Raw genomic sequence first — 23,525 nt, forward strand, 5'->3', positions numbered from 1 at the left:
TCCAATGCGCAGGATACAGAAGGTGTAAATGGTACAGTGAGGTGGTTACTTGCCTAGTAGCAATATCAAAAACAGAACGTGTCCAGATACAAATATTTTATAAATATTTTATAATTATTAGATGACGCTTATCCAGACACACTTGTCTAAATGGATGGGCCATGTGAAAGAAATGCTATAACCACCCCCCAGCAACATCTAGCGAAGTGGATGGGCCACTATTGTCTAGACATGTGCACATGTTCATGAAATTATCTCATCAAAAAAAGAAACGGGCCTTTTTCAGGACTCTGTCTTTCTAAGATAATTCGTAAAAATCCAAATAACTTCACAGATCTTCGTTGTAAAGGGTTTAAACACTGTTTCCCATGCTTGTTCAATGAATCATAAACAATTAATGAACATGCACCTGTGGAACGGTCGTTAAGACACTAACAGCTTACAGACGGTTGGCAATTAAGGCCACAGTTATGAAAACTTAGGACACTAAAGAGGCCTTTCTACTGACTCTGAAAAACACCAAAAGAAAGATGCCAAGGGTCTCTGCTCATCTGCGTGAACGTGCCTTCGGCATGCTGCAAGGAGGCATGAGCACTGCAGATGTGGCCAGGGCATAAATTGCCATGTCCGTACTGTGAGACGCCTAAGACAGCTCTACAGGGAGACAGGATGGACAGCTGATCGTCCTTGCAGTGGCAGACCACGTGTAACAACACCTGCACAGGATCGGTACATCCGAACATCACACCTGCGGGACAGGTACAGGATGGCAACAACAACTGCCCAAGTTACATCAGGAATGCACAATTCCTCCATCAGTGCTCAGACTGTCCGCAATAGGCTGAGAGAGGCTGGACTGAGGGCTTGTAGGCCTGTTGTAAGGCGGTCTTCACCAGACACCACTGGCAACAACGTCGCCTATGGGCACAAACCCACCATCGCTGGACCAGACAGGACTGGCAAAAAGTGCTCTTCACTGACGAGTCACGGTTTTGTCTCACCAGGGGTGATGATCGGATTCGTGTTTATCGTCAAAGGAATGAGCTTTACACCGAGGCCTGTACTCTGGAGTGGGATCGATTTGGAGGTGGAGGGTCTGTCTGGGGTGGTGTGTCACAGCATCATCGGACTGAGCCTGTTGTCATTGCAGGAAATCTCAACGCTGTGTGTTACAGGGAAGACACCCTCCACCCTCATGTGGTACCCTTCCTGCAGGCTCATCCTGACATGACCCTCCAGTATGACAATGCCACCAGTCATACTGCTCGTTATGTGCGTGATTTCCTGCAAGACAGGAATGTCAGTGTTCTGCCATGGCCAGTGAAGATCCCGGATCTCAATCCCATTGAGCACATCTGGGAGGGCTAGGGCCAGGGTGAGGGCTAGGGCCATTCCCCCCCAGAAATGTCCGGGAACTTGCAGGTGCCTTGGTGGAAGAGTGGGGTAGCATCTCACAGCAAGAACTAGCAAATCTGTTGCAGTCCATGAGGAGGAGATACACTTCAGTACTTAATGCAAATGGATTTCTGATTAGAATAATATTACCACACAGATCATACACGTAATGTTAGCTAGTGAGCCAGCAAGCTAAAGTTCTCTAGCTAGCAAACAGTACGCTTTAAATTAGAAACTTATAGTGTTTAAAAATGTAGCTCGACTCTTGCCCGTATACATGTATGAACGCTTTACAGCAGACTGGAAACATTTAACTTATTTGGCCAGTGTTGTGTCAAGTCACTCCGGTTCACACTGACTGTGGCGTGTGCAGAAAGTAGCCCATCAGAACGTTTTGCAACTGATTTGTCGATAGCGCCTACTAAATTCAATGTTTTGATTAAAAAAAAAGTTGTTCAAATGCCTCTCCTGTGATGTAGTAACATGTGACATACACCTAGCTTCCTGAAATGAGTCACATATTTTTTCAGTAAATAGCCATGGCAGCATGGTTAATCAGGAATTCCATCATGCTTCTTTTTTAAAGCCCATGTATGTCTATATCACCTTGTAATGGACAAAATCCACAAATGCGAATTGCCATTAAATCTGGAGAGAAACATAATGGGATGTATTCCAATCTGCTTTCTAATGCTTTAAGGAACTAGAAATGTGCATGTTGAGAATGTGGTAATATTAGGTAAAACTTGAATATAACATTTTCTAAATGTTCTTGAAATGTTCTGAGGACCTCAAAGACTAGGTAAAAATGTATATTTTCTGAAAGTCAATGGAATATTATGTTAAACCTAAAACTAATTTTCTATGAACATCATAAGAACTGACTTATTTGGAAAGTGTAAAGTGTTCTGGGTTACTTTCAGAGGGACACTTTAGATTTTTGGAGGGAGCATTTTAGTGAATGTTAAGAGAATAATAATATTTAATAAAAACTATATATGTATTTGAATGTTTTTGAGATGTTATCATCCTAATGTTAGATAAAACCCTAACTAGAACTTAATGGGAATCTTAACTAATGTTCTGGGAATGTTCCCGGTTTGCTGGGTTGTCAATAGCTCAGAGATGTTTAATGCAGGTCTAATGCAGGTCTCCTTTACTGCTAAGAGCTGACGTCCGGACCAAATGACCTCTTAAAGTGCTTGCCGGGGAGTGGAGAATCATAACAACTTCGTCAGGCTCTTAGGGAAAGAATTTCTAAAGATTAAAAATACACTTGTCACATTTACTCCTCTCTCTCTATTTGAAACCTTCTCTTTCCCTCTCTCTCTCTTTTCCTCTATCCCTCTCTCTCCCTCTCTCTCTTTCCCTCTCTCTTTTCCTCTATCCCTCTCTCTCCCTCTCTCTCTTTCCCTCTCTCTCTCTTTTCCTCTATCCCTCTCTCTCTCTTTCCCTCTCTCTCTCTTTTCCTCTATCCCTCTCTCTCCCTATCTCTCTCTTTTCCTCTATCCCTCTCTCTCCCTCTCTCTCTTTCCCTCTCTCTCTTTTCCTCTATCCCTCTCTCTCCCTCTCTCTCTTTCCCTCTCTCTCTCTTTTCCTCTATCCCTCTCTCTCCCTCTCTCTCTTTCCCTCTCTCTCTCTTTTCCTCTATCCCTCTCTCTCCCTATCTCTCTTTCCCTCTCTCTCTCTTTTCCTCTATCCCTCTCTCTCCATCTCTCTCTTTCCCCCTCCTCTCTTTTTTTTCTTGTTGCACTTTAAGCTTTGAAGTGTCTCACACCTGTTGCATTGCTCGGTCCCTGGTTTAGAGCTTAGCAGTGAGAGCTATGGTTTTTTATTCACCCTCTGTCTCCATTTGACCTTTGACCTCAACAGATCACAGGGGGTCGCCCAGAGGTCAAGGCAGGGAGGGCGACTTGGAGGATAGCTGCAGTCACAACTGGTATGAACCATGAACCTCTGAACCAAACTCAAAGTGCCGTTCAGTGGTTCAAACCACGGTCCAGTTCCACACCCTGACACTTCTGGATAATCCCCTTTAGAAGCTGTGTCCCTTTAACAAATCTGTTTCAGTGGCTCTTCTAGCTGCAGTTTGATTGATTCCCCCTACTGGGAGACACTTTCGCACTTGATATGTGTCATCTTGAAGACTGACTAGACAGCCTGTTTCCCTGTGAGTTTTCAGCACCACCCCCCCACCTCTCAGCACCCCATGACCTCAGTCTGCCGGCCGTTTCCCTCGGTCTCTCTCCTAATCAAAACAGACCAGCAGGACAAGTAGAACTTTTTCCTCGTCTTTCTCTAGACAATACATACAGTTAGATTACTGTTTTTTTTTTTGTTTCTATCTTCTCTTCCAGTTAGTGTTTAAAGAATTTAATTAAATGTGTACTACAGCGTACAGCCAGTGCTGTTCCCTCTCTCCCTCCCACCACGAAGCCGCTTCTAATTTGGAGTACTTTGGGTGAACTTTGACCGTTTCCTATTGACTCTCTTTCTCCTCCCGCCTGGTGTATGTGAGCTGTTTGTCTGTGTGTGTGTGTATGTGAGCTGTTTGTCTGTGTGTGTGTGTATGTGTGTGTGTGTGTGTGTGTGTGTGTGTGTGTGTGTGTGTGTGTGTGTGTGTGTGTGTGTGTGTGTGTGTGTGTGTGTGTGTGTGTGTGTGTGTGTGTGTGTGTGTGTGTGTGTGTGTGTGTGAGCTGTGTGTGTGTGTGTGTGTGAGCTGTGTGTGTGTGTGTGTGTGTGTGTGTGTGTGTGTGTGTGTGTGAGCTGTGTGTGTGTGTGTGTGTGTGTGTGTGTGTGTGTGTGTGTGTGTGTGTGTGTGTGTGTGTGTGCGTGCGTGCGTGCGTGCTATGTGCTCCCTGCTCCTGCCAATAACCCAGAGGAAGAAGGGGAGAAAAACACTTCCAGCTTCGCTGAACTGCCAGCGGAGAGGTGGAGTTGTGAAGGGAACGGGCGCTAAAAGGCTGGACTGTGGTATTGGCAGGACAGTTGATGCACTGTGCGTACAATACGGCGCTGTAGTGTCTACTAGTGATAGTAACCTGCTGTCTCTTTCTACCTGTTTATTCTCTCTCCGTTTGTTGAAGGTAGGGTTGTTGTAAATGGATCGCTGCAGTATAACAGTCATTTGGACATAACTGTGGTCTCATGATTACAGGGTAGAAACAGTTCATGTCCTGATTCCATGTCATTGTGATATCATTATACTGTGTGTGTGTGTGTGTGTGTGTGTGTATGTGTGTGTGTGTGCGTGCGTGCGTGCGTGCGTGCGGGTGTGTGTGCGTGCGTGTGTGTGTGTGTGTGTGTGTGTGTGTGTGTGTGTGTGTGTGTGGGGAACAGATCTTGCCTTAGGTACCTCCCTCCTAGCCATCTGTGAGGTGTGTGGACGTCACAGATTGTTTTCTTTTCATGTCACTGGTCATCTAGCTATCTGACCCTCAGTGTGTGGACAATGTGGTGAACAGGGGGTAGGGACAGGTGGACACAGTGAGGATAGACATGGTTGATTGGCCCACAAATTATTTTTAACTGACCTATAGGACCCTCCTCACTTCTAAAGCGTTCTTCTTCTACTTCTTCTACTTCTACTTCTTCTTCTACTTCTACTTATTTTACTTCTTCTACTTCTACTTCTTCTACTTCTACTTCTACTTCTTTTACTTCTTCTACTTCTACTTCTTCTACTTCTGCTTCTACTTCTTTTACTTCTTCTACTTCTACTTCTACTTCTTCTACTTCTACTTCTACTTCTTTTACTTCTTCTACTTCTACTTCTTTTACTTCTTCTACTTCTACTTCTTCTACTTCTACTTCTTTTACTTCTTCTACTTCTACTTCTTTTACTTCTTCTACTTCTACTTCTACTTCTTTTACTTCTTCTACTTCTACTTCTTTTACTTCTTCTACTTCTACTTATTTTACTTCTTCTACTTCTACTTCTTCTACTTCTACTTCTACTTCTTTTACTTCTTCTACTTCTACTTATTTTACTTCTTCTACTTCTTTTACTTCTTCTACTTCTACTTCTTTTACTTCTTCTACTTCTACTTCTACTTCTACTTCTTCTACTTCTACTTCTTTTACTTCTTCTACTTCTACTTCTACTTCTTCTACTTCTACTTCTTTTACTTCTTCTACTTCTACTTCTACTTCTACTTCTTCTACTTCTACTTCTTTTACTTCTTCTACTTCTACTTCTACTTCTTCTACTTTTACTTCTTCTACTTCTACTTCTTCTACTTCTTCTACTTCTTCTACTTCTACTTATTTTACTTCTTCTACTTCTTTTACTTCTTCTACTTCTACTTCTTTTACTTCTTCTACTTCTACTTCTTCTACTTCTACTTCTTTTACTTCTTCTACTTCTACTTCTACTTCTTCTACTTCTACTTCTTTTACTTCTTCTACTTCTTCTACTTCTTCTTCTACTTCTACTTCTTTTTCTTGGGGCGGCAGGTAGCCTAGTGGTTAGAGCGTTGGCCCAGTAACCAGTAACCCTCTGTCGTTCTGCCCCTGAACAAGGCAGTTAACCCACTGTTCCCCGGCTGTCATTGTAAATAAGAATTTGTTCTTAACTGACTTGCCTAGTTAAATAAAAGTTAATTAAATCTTCTTCTTCACCACCACCCACAGCAAGCCATAGCCATAACAAGGCTCCTTCCTAACTCAGCCTCTGTGTTTTCCATTAGTCTTTCCCTTCATTCAGAGATCGCCCTCCCTTCCTCCTCCTCCAGGCTGGGTGTGTTTTCCTGGCTGACCCTGCTGGCTGGTTCAGCAGGGGGTTAAGAGTTCAGCAGAATAAGCTTTTAGATGTTTTTTTCATACACACACACACAATCACATGCAAACACACACACACAGACACACACTGCTCCCACCCCTTGGCTCGCCTGGTCTGTCGCTGGTCTGTAGTCTCTGTAATGGTGCTGGTGTATAGCTATGTTAACATGCGGTGAAGTCAGTTTGCTGCAGAGCCAACACCAGAAAATGGAGCAAAGGCTCCCCAGCGCCCGATAGGGCCTATACATCGCTCTAGACACACAGTTACACACACACACACACACACACACACACACACACACACACACACACACACACACACACACACACACAACCAAAGGGGGGAAATGCATCTGCCTTTATGTGCTCCATCTGTCTGCAGGTAGCCACACTTCCAGAACCAACCATGAGTTTCAAATGGGCCGCGCCGGCAGAATTGTGTTGTGTGTGTGTGTGTGTCTACTGCTCTCCTTCCTTCCCATGTGTAATGATCCAAGGCATTGGAAACACTCTGAAGGTCTATTCTATCAGTTCCAATGTGTTGTATTCTACACAACATGTAGTAGCATCTGTAGTGTTCAGTACTGTATCAGCTGAGAGGACATTTCTACCATGGTCGTTGTGCCACAGCTCCCTGATGTGAACACACCACAGCTCCCTGATGTGAACACACCACAGCTCCCTGATGTGAACACACCACAGCTCCCTGATGTGAACACACCACAGCTCCCTGATGTGAACACACCACAGCTCCCTGATGTGAACACACCACAGCTCACTGATGTGAACACACCACAGCTCCCTGATGTGAACACGCCACAGCTCCCTGATGTGAACACGCCACAGCTCCCTGATGTGAACACACCACAGCTCACACACACACACACACACACACACACACACACATACATGCCTTTACATATTACATCTGATACAACATATGATACAGGTCCCCCCACTGTCTCTGGCCCTGCACGGCTTGTCTCTTACATATTAAAGTGGTGGATCGTATCTCCCTCTCTGTGACAGTGTGTGTGTAATCTGTAGTCTGCGGCTTCAGACGACACACTGCATTTTGTAGGCTATAGTGAGCTAGTTCACACACACACATACCCCTTTTTCTCCACAATCTTGTGATATCCAATTGGTAGTTACAGTCTTGTCTCATCGCTGCAACTCCTGTATGAACTCGGGAGAGGCGAAGGTCGAAAGCCGTGCGTCTTTCAAAACACAACCCAACCAAACCAAACCGCACTGCCCACTTAACCCGGAAACCAGTCGCACCAATGTATCGGAGGAAACACCGTACACCTGGCGACCTAGTCAGCGTGCACTGCGCCTGGCCCGCCACATGAGTCACTAGTGCGCAATGGGACAAGGACATCCCTGCCAGCCAAACCCTCCCGTAACCAGGACGACGCTGAGCCAATTGTGTGCCGCCCCATGGGTCTCCCGGTCGCAGCCGGCTGCAACAGAGCCTGGATTCGAACCCAGAATCTCTAGAGGCACAGCTAGCACTCCGATGCAGTGCCTTAGACCACTGCACCACTCGGGAGGCCTGAGAGAGAGAACATTAATGCAAGTTGACTGTTTTAATTGATTTACGCTCAAGTGATTTAATGACTATTTGGACTAACATACAGTCAGTGAACAAGCACTATTGAAATCCTAAAGATCCATCCGCGATGTGTGCCTAGTACGATATTGATTACTATCAGCATCAAACTGCATACAGATGATAGCAAAGTGACTCACTCCAACTGACTAGCCAGTTGCACTAGTTTCTGTTTGCTTTGGGATTTGATTGACGAATAACACGTCTGTTTGATTCACCAGAGGGGAAGCAAAGGTCACTGTGAATCATGCAGTAGCAATAATATTCACCATCATGGCAGTTCTACTCACACTGTTCTTTAATACCACAAAGAGATTGGCAATATTCTGTAACAGTTAAACAAACACACAGAAACACACACACACATACACACACAATGAGTCAATTTGACCCATTTTTGACCAATCTACTGTAATGTGTCAAATTGACCCAGGACACCTTTTTGAACATAGTAAGTTGAACCTCAGAGGAATTCTGCATGGGGTCAAGGGTCAGGAACAGATCACGGGGTTTCTCTCTAATAGATGTATAATTGAGCTTGAGCTGATGAAGTATGGAATAATGTAATCTAATCAACCAACCAACCAACAGTACTCTGATCTGCTCTGCTCCATGTAGATAGATCTATAGATGGGCAGGCCCTGGACAAGCCACATATATTCCTGAGTAGGGTTGCAGAATTCTGGGAATTTTCAATACGTTTTCTGATTTTCTCTATATCCCAGTTGGAGGATTCCCAGAAACGGGGAGGAATAAGCAGGTTATCCGAATTCCTCCACCCAGGATTTCTGGAAAACCAGGGAATTTATTGAATGTTTTGCAACCCTACTCCAGAGCTATATGGGAGCAAGGCGCTGGATAAATTGGTTGCTGGTAGGCTATAACATGATGTCATCACAGCCTATTTCCACTCTAATATAAAAAAATGTATCAACCTTTTAACCTTTGTGTTTAAACTCAGTCAAGCCACAGGTGGACTTTTCAAAACCTATTAGAAAGAAACCCACTGGCAAGAAACCCACCCACTCTGAATGACCGCTGTATCAGTAAGGCCAAATATGTAGTTCTGAGAACTCATTCCAGGATTCTGGAGGTTCTATATCAAGTCATTAAATATCACAATGTTATGTTTCCGTTCCAATAACATCAAAATAGAAATAAAGTGGCCACTCAGACCCACTGTTGGATGAGTATGTGGACATAGTAATTGTATGCCAAAGATTTGCAACTGTCTTCCCTGATTTCAGTTAATTCAGTACCTTTAGTTCACTCACTCAGGAAATGAGTTTTGAATGCCCTATCATTACCACGTATCCTGTCCCATACTAAAACCTGAATCATCTTCTTCATTACACAATTTTTCTTCCAATTGGGAATAAAGAACTACTACATCTTCTTCATCATCTTCTTCTGTTGTGTCTCTGTAGCCATCGAGACCCAGAGCACCAGTTCTGAGGAGCTGGTCCCAAGTCCCCCGTCCCCCCTGCCCCCGCCCCGCGTCTACAAGCCCTGCTTCGTGTGCCAGGACAAGTCCTCGGGGTACCACTATGGTGTCAGCGCCTGCGAGGGCTGCAAGGTAAGACATACACACCAAAACCAGCAACATTCACACCAAAACCAGCAACATTCACACCAAAACCAGCAACATTCACACCAAAACCATCAACATTCACACCAAAACCAGCAACATACACACCAAAACCAGCAACATTCACACCAAAACCAGCAACATTCACACCAAAACCAGCAACATTCACACCAAAACCAGCAACATTCACACCAAAACCAGCAACATTCACACCAAAACCAGCAACATACACACCAAAACTAGCAACATACACACCAAAACCAGCAACATTCACACCAAAACCAGCAACATTCACACCAAAACCAGCAACATACACACCAAAACTAGCAACATACACACCAAAACCAGCAACATTCACACCAAAACCAGCAACATTCACACCAAAACCAGCAACATTCACACCAAAACCAGCAACATACACGCCCCGCGTCTACAAGCCCTGCTTCGTGTGCCAGGACAAGTCCTCGGGGTACCACTATGGTGTCAGCGCCTGCGAGGGCTGCAAGGTAAGACATACACACCAAAACCAGCAACATTCACACCAAAACCAGCAACATTCACACCAAAACCAGCAACATTCACACCAAAACCATCAACATTCACACCAAAACCAGCAACATACACACCAAAACCAGCAACATTCACACCAAAACCAGCAACATTCACACCAAAACCATCAACATTCACACCAAAACCAGCAACATACACACCAAAACCAGCAACATTCACACCAAAACCAGCAACATTCACACCAAAACCAGCAACATACACACCAAAACCATCAACATACACACCAACCAGCAACATTCACACCAAAACCAGCAACATTCACACCAAAACCAGCAACATTCACACCAAAACCATCAACATTCACACCAAAACCAGCAACATACACACCAAAACCAGCAACATTCACACCAAAACCAGCAACATTCACACCAAAACCATCAACATTCACACCAAAACCAGCAACATTCACACCAAAACCAGCAACATTCACACCAAAACCAGCAACATACACACCAAAACCATCTACATACACACCAAAACCATCAACATACACACCAAAGCCATCAACATACACACCAAAACCATCAACGTACACACCAAAACCAGCAACATTCACACCAAAACTAGCAACAAACACACCCAAACTATCAACATACACACCAACACTATCAACATACACACCAAAACCATCAACATTCATACCAAAACCAGCAACATTCACACAAAACCAACAACATACACACCAAAACCATCAACATTCACACCAAAACCAGCAGACCTCTTGAGCCAGATGTTTTCCTCACAACTTGACCTAACCAGAAATTAAGGTCACCTCGTGAGGAAAAACCTCTGATTGATGTTGTCCACAGTCTATCAATGCAGCTGTACCTGACTGTGCATACTGGATTTACCAGTGTACTGTACGCACAGAACATACAACCCATTGGTTCAAACTCCAGTCCAGTGTGGTTTTGGAGGCTGCAGGAGAGAGATAATGAAGATGCGTAATCTTCATTATCTCTCTCCTGCTGCAATTGGAATGCTGGAATCTCAGGAATCCTTTGGAGTTTAGGCCTGGGGGGAGGAGGGGGTAAATAAGACACTATAAGCCCCAGTGTGACCCCGTACCTACAGCCCTGTGACCTGCGAATACCACCTAGAGTCAGACATACTGCAAGTATATACAGTACCATGGAGGTATAGTTAAGCAATAAGGTCCGAGGGGGTGTGGTATATGGTGAATATACCACAGCTAAGGGCAGTTCGCATGCACGATGCAACGCGGAGTGCCTGGACACAGCCCTTAGCCGTGCTATATTGGCAATATATCACAAACCCACGAGGAGCCTTATTGCTATTGTTGCTTATTGCTGATATACGGTCTGAAATACCATTGCTTTCAGCCAATCAGAATGCAGGGCTCAAACCACCGTTTATAACAGACCATATACCACGGGGATGACAAAACATGTATTTTTTACTGCTCTAATTACTTTGGTAACCAGTTTATAACAGCAATAAGGCACCTCAGGGGTTTGTGGTATATGGATCAAAATATACCATGGCTAAGGGCTGTATCCGGGCACTACAATTTGTGTGGTGCGTAAGAACAGCCCTTAGCCATGGTATATTGGCCATATACCACACATCCTCGGGTCTTATTGCTTAATTAGAACCTAGCTACAGAAATATGGGGAAGTCAATAGAAAACACTAACAAATGCATACGATCACACACACTTCAATAGAAAACACACTCAAACACGTGCGCCTGCACGCACACACACCAAACATAACTATTTAATTAGGCCAAACACATTCCTTCTACTACTGCACCCTGACTGGACTGCAGATGGTATTCCTTAATTTCTGTCTCTCTCCGCTGAGTGGCTGGTAGCAGGATGTAAAAATAGCAGAATTCATGCTAGAATAGCTTTGATTTCTGTGACATCTTTCCTCGAAAGGGATTAGACCAGGGATTATGCTTTTTCTGTGTTGTATTCCTCTCCATGGCGAGGGCATTGTTGTCATGGGGTGTGAGGGCCGAGCCCCTCCATTGGACAGAGTCAATTGAGCGTGCTCGTTCTCTCAAATCAAATCCAATAAAATGTTATTGGTCACATACACATGTTTAGCAGATGTTATTGCGGGTGTAGCGAAATGCTATGTTTCTAGCTCCAACAGTGCAGTAATATCTAACAATTTCACAAGAATACACACAATACACACAAATCTAAAGTAAATTAATGGAATTAAGAATATATAAATATTTGGATGAGCAATGTCGAAGCTGCATAGACTAAGATACAGCAGAGTAGAATAGAATACAGTATATACAGTGCCTTGCGAAAGTATTCGGCCCCCTTGAACTTTGCGACCTTTTGCCACATTTCAGGCTTCAAACATAAAGATATAAAACTGTATTTTTTTGTGAAGAATCAACAACAAGTGGGACACAATCATGAAGTGGAACGACATTTATTGGATATTTCAAACTTTTTTAACAAATCAAAAACTGAAAAATTGGGCGTGCAAAATTATTCAGCCCCCTTAAGTTAATACTTTGTAGCGCCACCTTTTGCTGCGATTACAGCTGTAAGTCGCTTGGGGTATGTCTCTATCAGTTTTGCACATAGAGAGACTGACATTTTTTCCCATTCCTCCTTGCAAAACAGCTCGAGCTCAGTGAGGTTGGATGGAGAGCATTTGTGAAAAGCAGTTTTCAGTTCTTTCCACAGATTCTCGATTGGATTCAGGTCTGGACTTTGATTTGGCCATTCTAACACCTGGATATGTTTATTTTTGAACCATTCCATTGTAGATGTTGCTTTATGTTTTGGATCATTGTCTTGTTGGAAGACAAATCTCCGTCCCAGTCTCAGGTCTTTTGCAGACTCCATCAGGTTTTCTTCCAGAATGGTCCTGTATTTGGCTCCATCCATCTTCCCATCAATTTTAACCATCTTCCCTGTCCCTGCTGAAGAAAAGCAGGCCCAAACCATGATGCTGCTGCCACCACCATGTTTGACAGTGGGGATGGTGTGTTCAGGGTGATGAGCTGTGTTGCTTTTACGCCAAACATAACGTTTTGCATTGTTGCCAAAAAGTTCAATTTTGGTTTCATCTGACCAGAGCACCTTCCACATGTTTGGTGTGTCTCCCAGGTGGCTTGTGGCAAACTTTAAACAACACTTTTTATGGATATCTTTAAGAAATGGCTTTCTTCTTGCCACTCTTCCATAAAGGCCAGATTTGTGCAATATACGACTGATTGTTGTCCTATGGACAGAGTCTCCCACCTCAGCTGTAGATCTCTGCAGTTCATCCAGAGTGATCATGGGCCTCTTGGCTGCATCTCTGATCAGTCTTCTCCTTGTATGAGCTGAAAGTTTAGAGGGATGGCCAGGTCTTGGTAGATTTGCAGTGGTCTGATACTCCTTCCATTTCAATATTATCGCTTGCACAGTGCTCCTTGGGATGTTTAAAGCTTGGGAAATCTTTTTGTATCCAAATCCGGCTTTAAACTTCTTCACAACAGTATCTCGGACCTGCGTGGTGTGTTCCTTGTTCTTCATGATGCTCTCTGCACTTTTAACGGACCTCTGAGACTATCACAGTGCAGGTGCATTTATACGGAGACTTGATTACACACAGGTGTATTGTATTTATCATCATTAGTCATTTAGGTCAACATTGGATCATTCAGAGATCCTCACTGAACTTCTGGAGAGAGTTTGCTGCACTGAAAGTAAAGGGGCTGAATAATTTTGCACGCCCAATTTTTCAGTTTTTGATTTGTTAAAAAAGTTTGAAATATCCAATAAATGTCGTTCCACTTCATGATTGTGTCCCACTTGTTGTTGATTCTTCACAAAAAAATACAGTTTTATATCTTTATGTTTGAAGCCTGAAATGTGGCAAAAGGTCGCAAAGTTCATGGGGGCCGAATACTTTCGCAAGGCACTGTACATATGAGATGAGTAATGCAAAATATGTCAAAATTAGTAAAGTGACTAGTGTTCCATTATTAAAGTAGCCAGTGATTTCAAGTCTATGTATATAGGGCAGCAGCCTCTAAGGTGCTACTGATGGCTATTTAACAGTCTGATGGCCTTGAGCTAGAAGCTGTTTTTCAGTCTCTCAATCCCAGCTTTGATGCACCTGTACTGACCTCTCCTTCTGGATGATAGCGGTGTGAACAGGCAGTAGCTTGGGTGGTTGTTGTCCTCGATGATCTTTTTGGCCTTCCTGTGACATCGGGTGCTGTAGGTGTCCTGGAGGGCAGGTAGTTTGCCCACAATGATGCGTTGGGCAGACCTCACCACCCTCTAGAGAGCCCTGCGGTTGCGGGTGGTGCAGTTGCCGTACTAAATGGTGATACAGCCCAACAAGATGCTCTCAATTGTGCATCTGTAAAAGTTTGTGAGGGTTTTAGGTGCCAAACCAAATTTCTTCAGCCTCCTGAGGTTGAAGAGGTGCTTCTTCACCACACAGTCTGTGTGGGTGGACCATTTCAATTTGTCAGTGATGTGTACGCCGAGGAAGCTTTCCACGTTCTCTACTGCGGTCCCGTCGATGTGGATAGGGGGGTGCACCCTCTGCTGTTTCCTGAAGTCCACAATCAGCTCCTTTATTTTGTTAATGTTAAGTGAGAGGTTATTTTCCTGGCACCACTCTTTCAGGGCCCTCACCTCCTCCATGTAGGCTGTCTCATCATTGTTGGTAATCAGGCCTACTACTGTTGTGTCGTCTGCAAACTTGATGTTTGAGTTGGAGGCGTGCGTGGCCACGCAGTCATGGGTGAACAGGGAGTACAGGAGGGTATTTAGCACGCACTCTTGTGGGGCCTCTGTGTTGAGGATCAGCGAAGTAGAGGTGTGTTTCCTACCTTCACCGCCTGGGGACGGCCCGTCAGGAAGTCCAGGACCCAGTTGCACAGGGCTGGGTTCAGACCCAGGGCCCAGAGCTTGATGATGAGCTTGGAGGGTACAACAGTGTTGAATGCTGCTCTATAGTCAATGAACAGCATTCTTACATAGGTATTCCTTTTGGCCAGATGGGATAGGGCAGTGTGCAGTGCGATGGCGATTGCATCGTCTGTGGATCTATTGGGGTGGTAAGAAAATAGTAGTGCGTCTAGGGTGTCAGGTAAGGTAGAGGTGATATGATCCTTAATTAGCGTCTCAAAGCACTTCATAATGACAGAAGTGAGTGCTACGGGTAGTCATTTAGTTCAGTTACCTTTGCTTTCTTGGGTACAGGAACAGTGGACATCTTGAAGCAAGTGGGGACATCTGACTGGGATAGGGAGAGATTGAATATGTCCGTAAACACTCCAGCCCACTGATCTGCACATGCTCTGAGGACGTGGGAGGAGAAAAATGGAGTCGTGATCAGATTTGCCGAAGGGTGGGGGAGAGGCTTGTAGGCATTTTGAAAAGTTGAGGAGCAGTGTTCCAATGTTTTTCCAGAATGAGTACTACAGTCAATGTGTTGGTAGAACTTCTGTTAAAATCCCTAGCTACAATAAACACGTCCTTAGGATATGTGGTTTCCAGTTTGCATAAAGTCCAGTGTAGATCTTTGAAGGCCATTGTAGTATTGGCTTGAGGGGGAATATACACGGCTGTGACTATAACCGAAGATAATTCTATTGGGTGGTAAAACGGTTGGCATTTCATTGTGAGGTATTCTAGATCAGGTGAACAAAAGGACTTGAGTTTCTGTATGTTATCACAATCACACCATGAGTAGTTAATCATGAAACATACCTTTCTTCTTCCCAGAGAGTTCTCTATTCCTGTATGGGTGAAATACTGAGAACCCAGCTGTATGGACGGGGACAGTATATCCCGAGAGAGCCATGTTCCCATGAAACAGAGTATGTTACAATCCCTGCTATCTTTCTGAAAGGAGATCCTCGACATGAGCTCATCTATTTTATTATCCAGAGACTGAACATGAGCGTGTAATATACTCAGAAGCTGTGTATGGTGTGCACGCCTCCTGAGTCAGACTAGAAGTCTTCACTGAATACCTCTTCTCCGCCAGTGGTGTTTTGGACTGGTCCAAAACAAAGGAAACAATTCGGGAAAGTTGTATTCCTGGTCGTGATGCTGGTGAGTTACCGCCTCGCTCTGATATTCAAAAGTTATTTCCGGCTGTATGTAATAACACAAAAACATTTCAGGCCCAGTAATGTAAGAAATAACACATAAAATAATAAAATACTGCAAAGTTGCTTAGGAGCTAGAAGCAGAGCTGCCATATCTGTCGGTGCCATGTCCATCTCAATGTGTCTACTCTGGTTTAATAAAGGATACAAAATATACATGCCTGTTGAATTCCCCTTGAAAATAAATGCCCTTAGATACACCCTTTTGTCACGCTGCGCATCGGTCATTAGTCGACTACCCTGAATTATAGGTCGACCGATTAATCGGAATGGCCGATAATTTTATTTAATCTTTATTTTACTAGGCAAGTCAGTTAGGAACACCTTTTTATTTTAAATGACGGCCTCGGTTAACTGCCTTGTTCAGGGGCAGAACGACAGATTTTTACCTTGTCAGCTCAGTGATTCAATCTTGCAACCTTACGGTTAACTAGTCCAATGCTCTAACCACCTGCCTCACAAGGAGCCCGCCTGTTCCGCGAATGCAGTAAGAAGCCAATGTAAGTTGCTAGCTAGCATTAAACTTAATCAATCATTATCACTAGTTATAACTACACATGGTTGATGATATTACTAGTTTATCTAGCGTGTCCTGCGTTGCATATAATCGATGCAGTGCGCATTCGCGAAAAAAGGACTGTCGTTCCTCTAACGTGTACCTAACCATAAACACCAATGCTTTTCTTAAAATCAATACACAGAAGTATATATTTTTAAACCTGCATATTTAATAATATTTTTAAACCTGCATATTTAATTATGACATAACATTGAAGGTTGTGCAATGTAACAGGAATATTTAGACTGATGGATGCCACCCGTTAGATATAATACGGAATGGTTCCGTATTTCACTAAAAGAATAAACGTCTTGTTTTTGAGATGATAGTTTCTGGATTCAACCATATTAATGACCTAAGGCTCGTATTTCTGTGTGTTATTATGTTAGACTTAAGTCTATGATTTGATAGAGCAGTCTGACTGAGCGATGGTAGGCACCAGCAGGCTTTGTTTTTGCATTATTTATGTGTGGCTAAATTGATTTCATTGATGTATTATATTAAGTTAAAATAAGTGTTCATTCAGTATTGTTGTAATTGTCATTATTACAAATACATGGAAAAAATCGGCCGATTAATCGGTATCAGGCTTTTTTTGTCCTCCAATAATCGGTATCGGCGTTGGAAAATTCGACCTCTACCCTGAATACATATACATGTAATGAGAGAGATGAGAGAGAAACACCAGCAGATGAGGAAGAGAGACACAAGAAGAGGAAACAAAGACTACGGCAGATGTGATCCGGGTCTTTTAGAATGTTTTCAAGGCAGAACAACCTCAACTCATTTACATCATCTGACACCAGCAACGATCGCCTTTGTTTGATATCTGGAGGAAAGCTGATTTGAATTGGTAAATCAGTGAGCAGACATATGGGCTTCCATAAGTACATGCATATGCAGTAGTAGTGGTGCGCTAGGGGGGTTACTTGTTATGGGTATTCGGTGAAAGTCAAGACGTCTCAAACCAAAGGCAGCCTCCTCTACTGTTTAGAAGTGACAGTTGTGTCCTACACCTTTGTGACATCACCCCTCTGGGGGTTCTGTAACTGTTCCCACAGAGAGCGATGAGGACCAACTCAACACAGCACACAGCATTGAACCAGACCTGGGTCAAATACCTTTGAGTACTTGAAACACTGAAACTTGAAACAAAAACAAAAAAACTTCAAACCACACATTTTCTTAGAGTTTGCACTTTGGGGAACTATTCTGATGGTTCCATAGTGGGGAAACCAGATAAAGAGTAACTTTAAGTATTTGAAAGTGTACCAGTCAGTAGTTTGGACACACCTACTCATTATAGGTTTTTTCTTTATTTTTACTATTTTCTACATTGTAGAATAATAGTGAAGACATCAAAACTATGAAATAACACTCATGGAATCATGTAGTAACCAAAAAAGTGTTAAACAAATCCAAATATATTTTAGATTTTAGATTCTTCAAAGTAGCTTGATTACAGCTTTGCACACTCTTGGCATTCTCTCAACTAGCTTCACCTGGAATGCTTTTCCAACTGTCTTGAAGGAGTTCCCACATATGCTGAGCACTTGTTGGCAGCTTTTCCTTTACTCAGCTGTCCAACTCATCCCAAAACATCTCAATTGAGTTGAGGTTGGGTGTTTGTGGAGGTCAAGTCATCTGATGCAGCACTCCGTCACTCTCCTTCTTGGTCAAATAGCCCTTACACAGCCCTCACACAGAGGTGTGTTGGGTCATTGTACTGTTGAAAAAAAAAAGATATTCCCACTAAGCGCAAACCAGATGGGATGGCATATCTCTGCAGAATGCAGACAGTGTCACCAGAAAAGCACCATCACACCTCCTCCATGCTTCACGGTGGGAACCACACATGCAGAGATCATCCAGCTACTTTTAAGAATCTAAAATACGTCTCACAAAGACACGGCGGTTGGAACCAAAAATCTCAAATTTGGACTCATCAGACCAAAGGACAGGTTTCTACCGGTCTAATGTCCATAGCCCAAGCAAGTCTCTTCTTCTTATTGGTGTCCTTTAGTAGTGGTTTCTTTGCAGCAATTTTACCATGAAGGCCTGATTCACGCAGTCTCCTCTGAACAGTTGATGTTGAGATGTGTCTGTTACTTGAACTCTGTGAAGCATTTATTTGGGCTGCAATTTCTGAGGCTGGTAACTCAAATTAACTTATCCTCTGCAGCAGAGGTAACTCTGGGTCTTCCTTTCCTGTGGCGGTCCTCATGAGAGCCAGTTTCATCATAGCGCTTGATGGTTTTTGCGACTGCACTTGAAGAAACTTTAAAAGTTCTTGAAATTTCTCGTATTGACTGACCATTTCTTAAAGTAATGATGGACTGTCATACAGAAACTCAAGTCCTCTTTGCTTATTTGAGCTGTTCTTGCCATAATATGGACTTGGTCTTTTACCAAATAGGGCCATCTTCTGTGTACCGCTCCTACCTTGTCACAACACAACTGATTGTCTCAAACGCATTAAGAAGGACAGAAATTCCACAAATTAACTTTTACCAAGGCACACCTGTTAATTGAAATGCAATCCAGGTGATTACCTCATGAAGCTGATTGAGAGAATGCCAAGAGTGAGCAAAGCTGTCATTAAGGCCAAGGGTGGCTTCTTTGAAGAATCTAAAATCACAAATATATTTTGAAGTCCCAGGACCTCTTTCACCTACAAACCCATCCATAAAAATCATATTGTCTGCTCTCCGTCAATAGAACAGATTGATTCACTGCCTCTGAGAAAAGAAGAATAACCTATAGTTAAGAGAAGAAGAACAGAAGAATACACTATAGGGCTTAGATACATAGAGAAAGCTTTACTTTGTGGCCCAAATTTAGTTCAGTGTACAGCGCAGGAGGCTGGTGGTGTACAGTAAGGATAACAACAACAACAAAAAACTTTTTAATCTAGAAGGACATCACATAACATGTAGTAGAGAACCACAATCCCGTCATCTCTGGCCTCAATTTAGGATATTGGCTTTTGTGAATGTCCATGACAACGGCTATAGATTTTTCAAGTAGTCTCAAGTATCTCTATGGCTATAAAAACGACGGCTTTTATAGGTTTGACCTTGTCCGCATCTTCATTTTTGGGCTTTCTGAAAAGCTTCCAGCTTAATTTAAAAAGGATAGATAATCTTTGTCTGTTCAGTGTATTGTGCAAGCATGATTTAATTACAAAGTTCACAGAGCATTCTATCCTTGTGATAAAACCTTTCAAGTTCTGCGACTCAACTAGTGAGTCTGCATGTCTACAGTAGAGGTCTCAAATAAATAATGAAACATGTTCAATTTGGCTTAAATAATGGAGAAATAAAGTGTTGGAGAAGAAAGTAAAAGTGCAATATGTGCCATGTAAAAAAGCTAACGTTTAAGTGCCTTGCTCAGAATATGAGAACATATGAAAGCTGGTGGTTCCTTTTAACATGAGTCTTCAATATTCCCAGGTAAGAAGTTTTAGGTTGTAGTTGTTATAGGAATTATAGGTATATTTCTCTCAATACCATTTGTATTTCATTAACCTTTGACTATTGGATGTTCTTATAGACACTTTAGTATTGCCAGTGTAGTATAGCTTCCGTCCCTCTCCTCGCTCCTACCTGGACTCGAACGAGGAACACAACGACAACAGCCATCCTCGAAGCATCGTTATCCATCGTTCCACAAAAGCTGCGGCCCTTGCAGTGCAAGGGGAACCACTACTCCAAGTCTCAGAGCAAGTGATGTCACCGATTGAAACACTATTAGTGCGCACCCCGCTAACTAGCTAGCCATTTCACATCGGTTACACCAGCCTAACCTCGGGAGTGGATAGGCTTGAAGTCATAAACAGATCAATGCTTGAAGCACAGCGAAGAGCTGCTGGAAAAACGCATCAAAGTGCTGTTTGAATGAATGCGTACAAGCCTGCTGCTGCCTACCATCGCTCAGTCAGACTGCTCTATCAAATATCAAATCATAGACTTAATTATAACATAATAACACACAGAAATACGAGCCTGCTGCTGCCTACCATCGCTCAGTCAGACTGCTCTATCAAATATCAAATCATAGACTGAATTATAACACACAGAAATACGAGCCTTTTGGTCATTAATATGGTCAAATCCGGAAACTATCATTTTGAAAAGAAAAAGTTTATTCTTTCATTGAAATACGGATGTAACGGCTGATTTCCTCCTCTTCGTCTGAAGAATAAACTGAACACTAAAATACAAAAACAATAAACGTGAACAAACCGAAACAGTATCGTGTGGCGACAAACAAAGACACGGAAACAAACACCCACAACCAACAGTGAAACCCAGGCTACCTAAATATGGTTCTCAATCAGGGACAACGATAAACAGCTGCCTCTGATTGAGGACCATATCAGGCCAAACATAGAAATAGAAAAACATAGAAAAACACACATAGACTGCCCACCCCAACTCACGCCCTGACCATACTAAATAAAGACAAAACAAAGGAAATAAAGGTCAGAACGTGACAGTACCCCCCCCCCCCCCCCCAAAGGTGTGGACTCTGGCCGCAAAACCTGAACCTATAGGGGAGGGTCTGTGTGGGCGTCTGTCCGCAGTGGCGGTTCTAGCGCGGGCCGTGGACCCCACTTCTCCATAGTTCTAATGCGCCTCTTCGCCCGCCTCCATGGCCTCTTTAAAGCGGCGACCCTTGCCACCGACCTTGGACTGGGGACTCTAGACATGGGTCCCGCCCGAATGGACAGACTCCGGCAGCTCCGGAGTGAAAGGCGATTCTGGCATCGCCTGGCTGACTGACGGCTCTAGCAGCTCCTGGCTGGCTGGCGGCTCTGGCAGCTCCTGGCTGGCTGGCGGCTCTGGCAGCTCCTGGCTGGCGGCTCAGGACAGACGTGAGACTCTAGCAGCTCAGGACACACTGGCGGCTCTGACAGCTCAGGACAGACTGGCGGCTCTAGCAGCTCTGGACAGACGGGAGACTCTAGCAGCTCTGGACAGGCGGGAGACTCTAACAGCTCTGGACAGACGGGAGACTCTAGCAGCTCTGGACAGACGGGAGACTCTAGCAGCTCTGGACAGACGGGAGACTCTAGCAGCTCTGGACAGACGGGAGACTCTAGCAGCTCTGGACAGACGGGAGACTCTAGCAGCTCTGGACAGACGGGAGACTCTAGCAGCTCTGGACAGATGGGAGACTCTAGCAGCTCTGGACAGACCAAGGTTGCCAGGTGCACGGTGTTTCCTCCGACACATTGGTGAGGCTGGCTTCGGGGTTGGATGTGCGCTGTGTTAAGAAGCAGTGCGGCTTGGTTGGGTTGTGTATCGGAGGACGCATGACTTTCAACCTTCGTCTCTCCCGAGCCCGTACGGGAGTTTTAGTGATGAGACAAGATAGTAGCTACTAAAAAGCAATTGGATACCACGAAATTGGGGAGAAAAAGGGGTAAAAAAAGAAAGAGAACCCGTATTTCATCCCTGCAGGTGCGACACAACACGCAGAAATAAAAATATAATTCATGCCTTACCTTTGACAAGCTTCTTTCGTTGGCACTCCAATATGTCCCATAAACATCACAAATGGTCCTTTTGTTTGATTAATTCCGTCGATATATATCCAAAATGTCCATTTATTTGGCGCTTTTGATCCAGAAAAACACCGGTTCCAACTTGCTCAACGTGACTACAAAATATCTCAAAGGTTACCTGTAAACTTTGCCAAAACATTTCAAACTACTTTTGTAATACAACTTTAGGTATTTTTAACCTAAATAATCGATACAATTAAAGACGGGATGATCTGTGTTCAATACAGGAAGAAAACAAACTGAAGCTAGCTTTCTGATCACGCTTCTCTATCTAACAGTACACTTCAAGTGACCCTCGTTCAAGATGGCCGTACTTCTTCATTACACAAAGGAATAACCTCAACCAATTTCTAAAGACTGTTGACATCCAGTGAAAAGAGAGTGACCTCAAAACAAAACAAAATCTGAATGGTTTGTCCTTGCTAAATATGTTCTGTTATACTCACAGGCGTATTCAAACAGTTTTTTCTATCCAAATCTACTAATATGCATATCTTATCTCCTGGGGATGAGTAGCAGGCAGTTGAATTTGGGCATGCATTTCATCTGGACGTGAAAATACTGACCCCTGTCACCAAGAAGTTAACTGACTTGCCTAGTTAAATAAAGGTGTAAAAAAGGTGTCCAAAAAAAACGATTTCCGATCGTTATGAAAACTTGAAATCGGCCCTAATTAATCGGCCATTCCGATTAATCGGTCGATCTCTAGTCTACAGCAAAACATCTGGTGAACAATACAAAGTAGTAACCTAAATCTGCCCTCTATTGTAGCGAACAAATCAGAGGTTGTGTGAGGTGTAAAGATACTTCATAAGGTATAATCAACAAGAAGCAAAATAATACATGACGTATAAGTTGTGTTCCGTGATGTGGAAGTAACCTTCCACGGCGTTGCATTATTTTCCAGAGAACGCATAGAGCCCTGAGTTGATTATCCCTTTTATACCATGGCTATAATGTTTTTTATATCTAAAAAATATGTACCCCCTTTTTCTCCCCAATTTCATGGTATCCAATTGTTAGTAGTTACTGTCTTGTCGCTACAACTCCCGTACGGGCTCGGGAGAGACGAAGGTTGCGAGCCATGCGTCCTCCGAAACACAACCCAACCAAGCCGCACTGCTTCTTAACACAGCGCGCATCCAACCCGGAAGCCAGCTACACCAATGTGTCAGAGGAAACACTGTACACCTAGCGACCTGGTTAGCGTGCACTGCGCCCGGCCCCCCACAGGAGTCGCTAGTGCGCGATGAGACAAGGATGTCCCTACCGGCCAAACCCTCACTATACCGGACAACGCTAGGCCAATTGTGCGTCGCCCCATGGACCTCCCGGT

At 43.6% G+C, this 23,525-nt stretch overlaps 1 protein-coding gene across 1 annotated transcript in view; it reads left to right on the forward strand.

Moving 5' to 3' along the window:
• Window positions 1-23,525, forward strand: part of LOC139373588 (retinoic acid receptor beta-like) — a 173,058-nt gene that overhangs the window by 42,479 nt on the left and 107,054 nt on the right. Inside the window, exon 2 of the mRNA XM_071114263.1 lies at window positions 9,217-9,365. Coding sequence (XP_070970364.1) covers window positions 9,217-9,365 — 149 coding nt within the window. The remainder of the gene's footprint in view (window positions 1-9,216; window positions 9,366-23,525) is intronic.

Source organism: Oncorhynchus clarkii, chromosome 18 (genome assembly GCF_045791955.1).
Source record: "Oncorhynchus clarkii lewisi isolate Uvic-CL-2024 chromosome 18, UVic_Ocla_1.0, whole genome shotgun sequence".
Classification (NCBI taxonomy): Eukaryota; Metazoa; Chordata; class Actinopteri; order Salmoniformes; family Salmonidae; genus Oncorhynchus; species Oncorhynchus clarkii.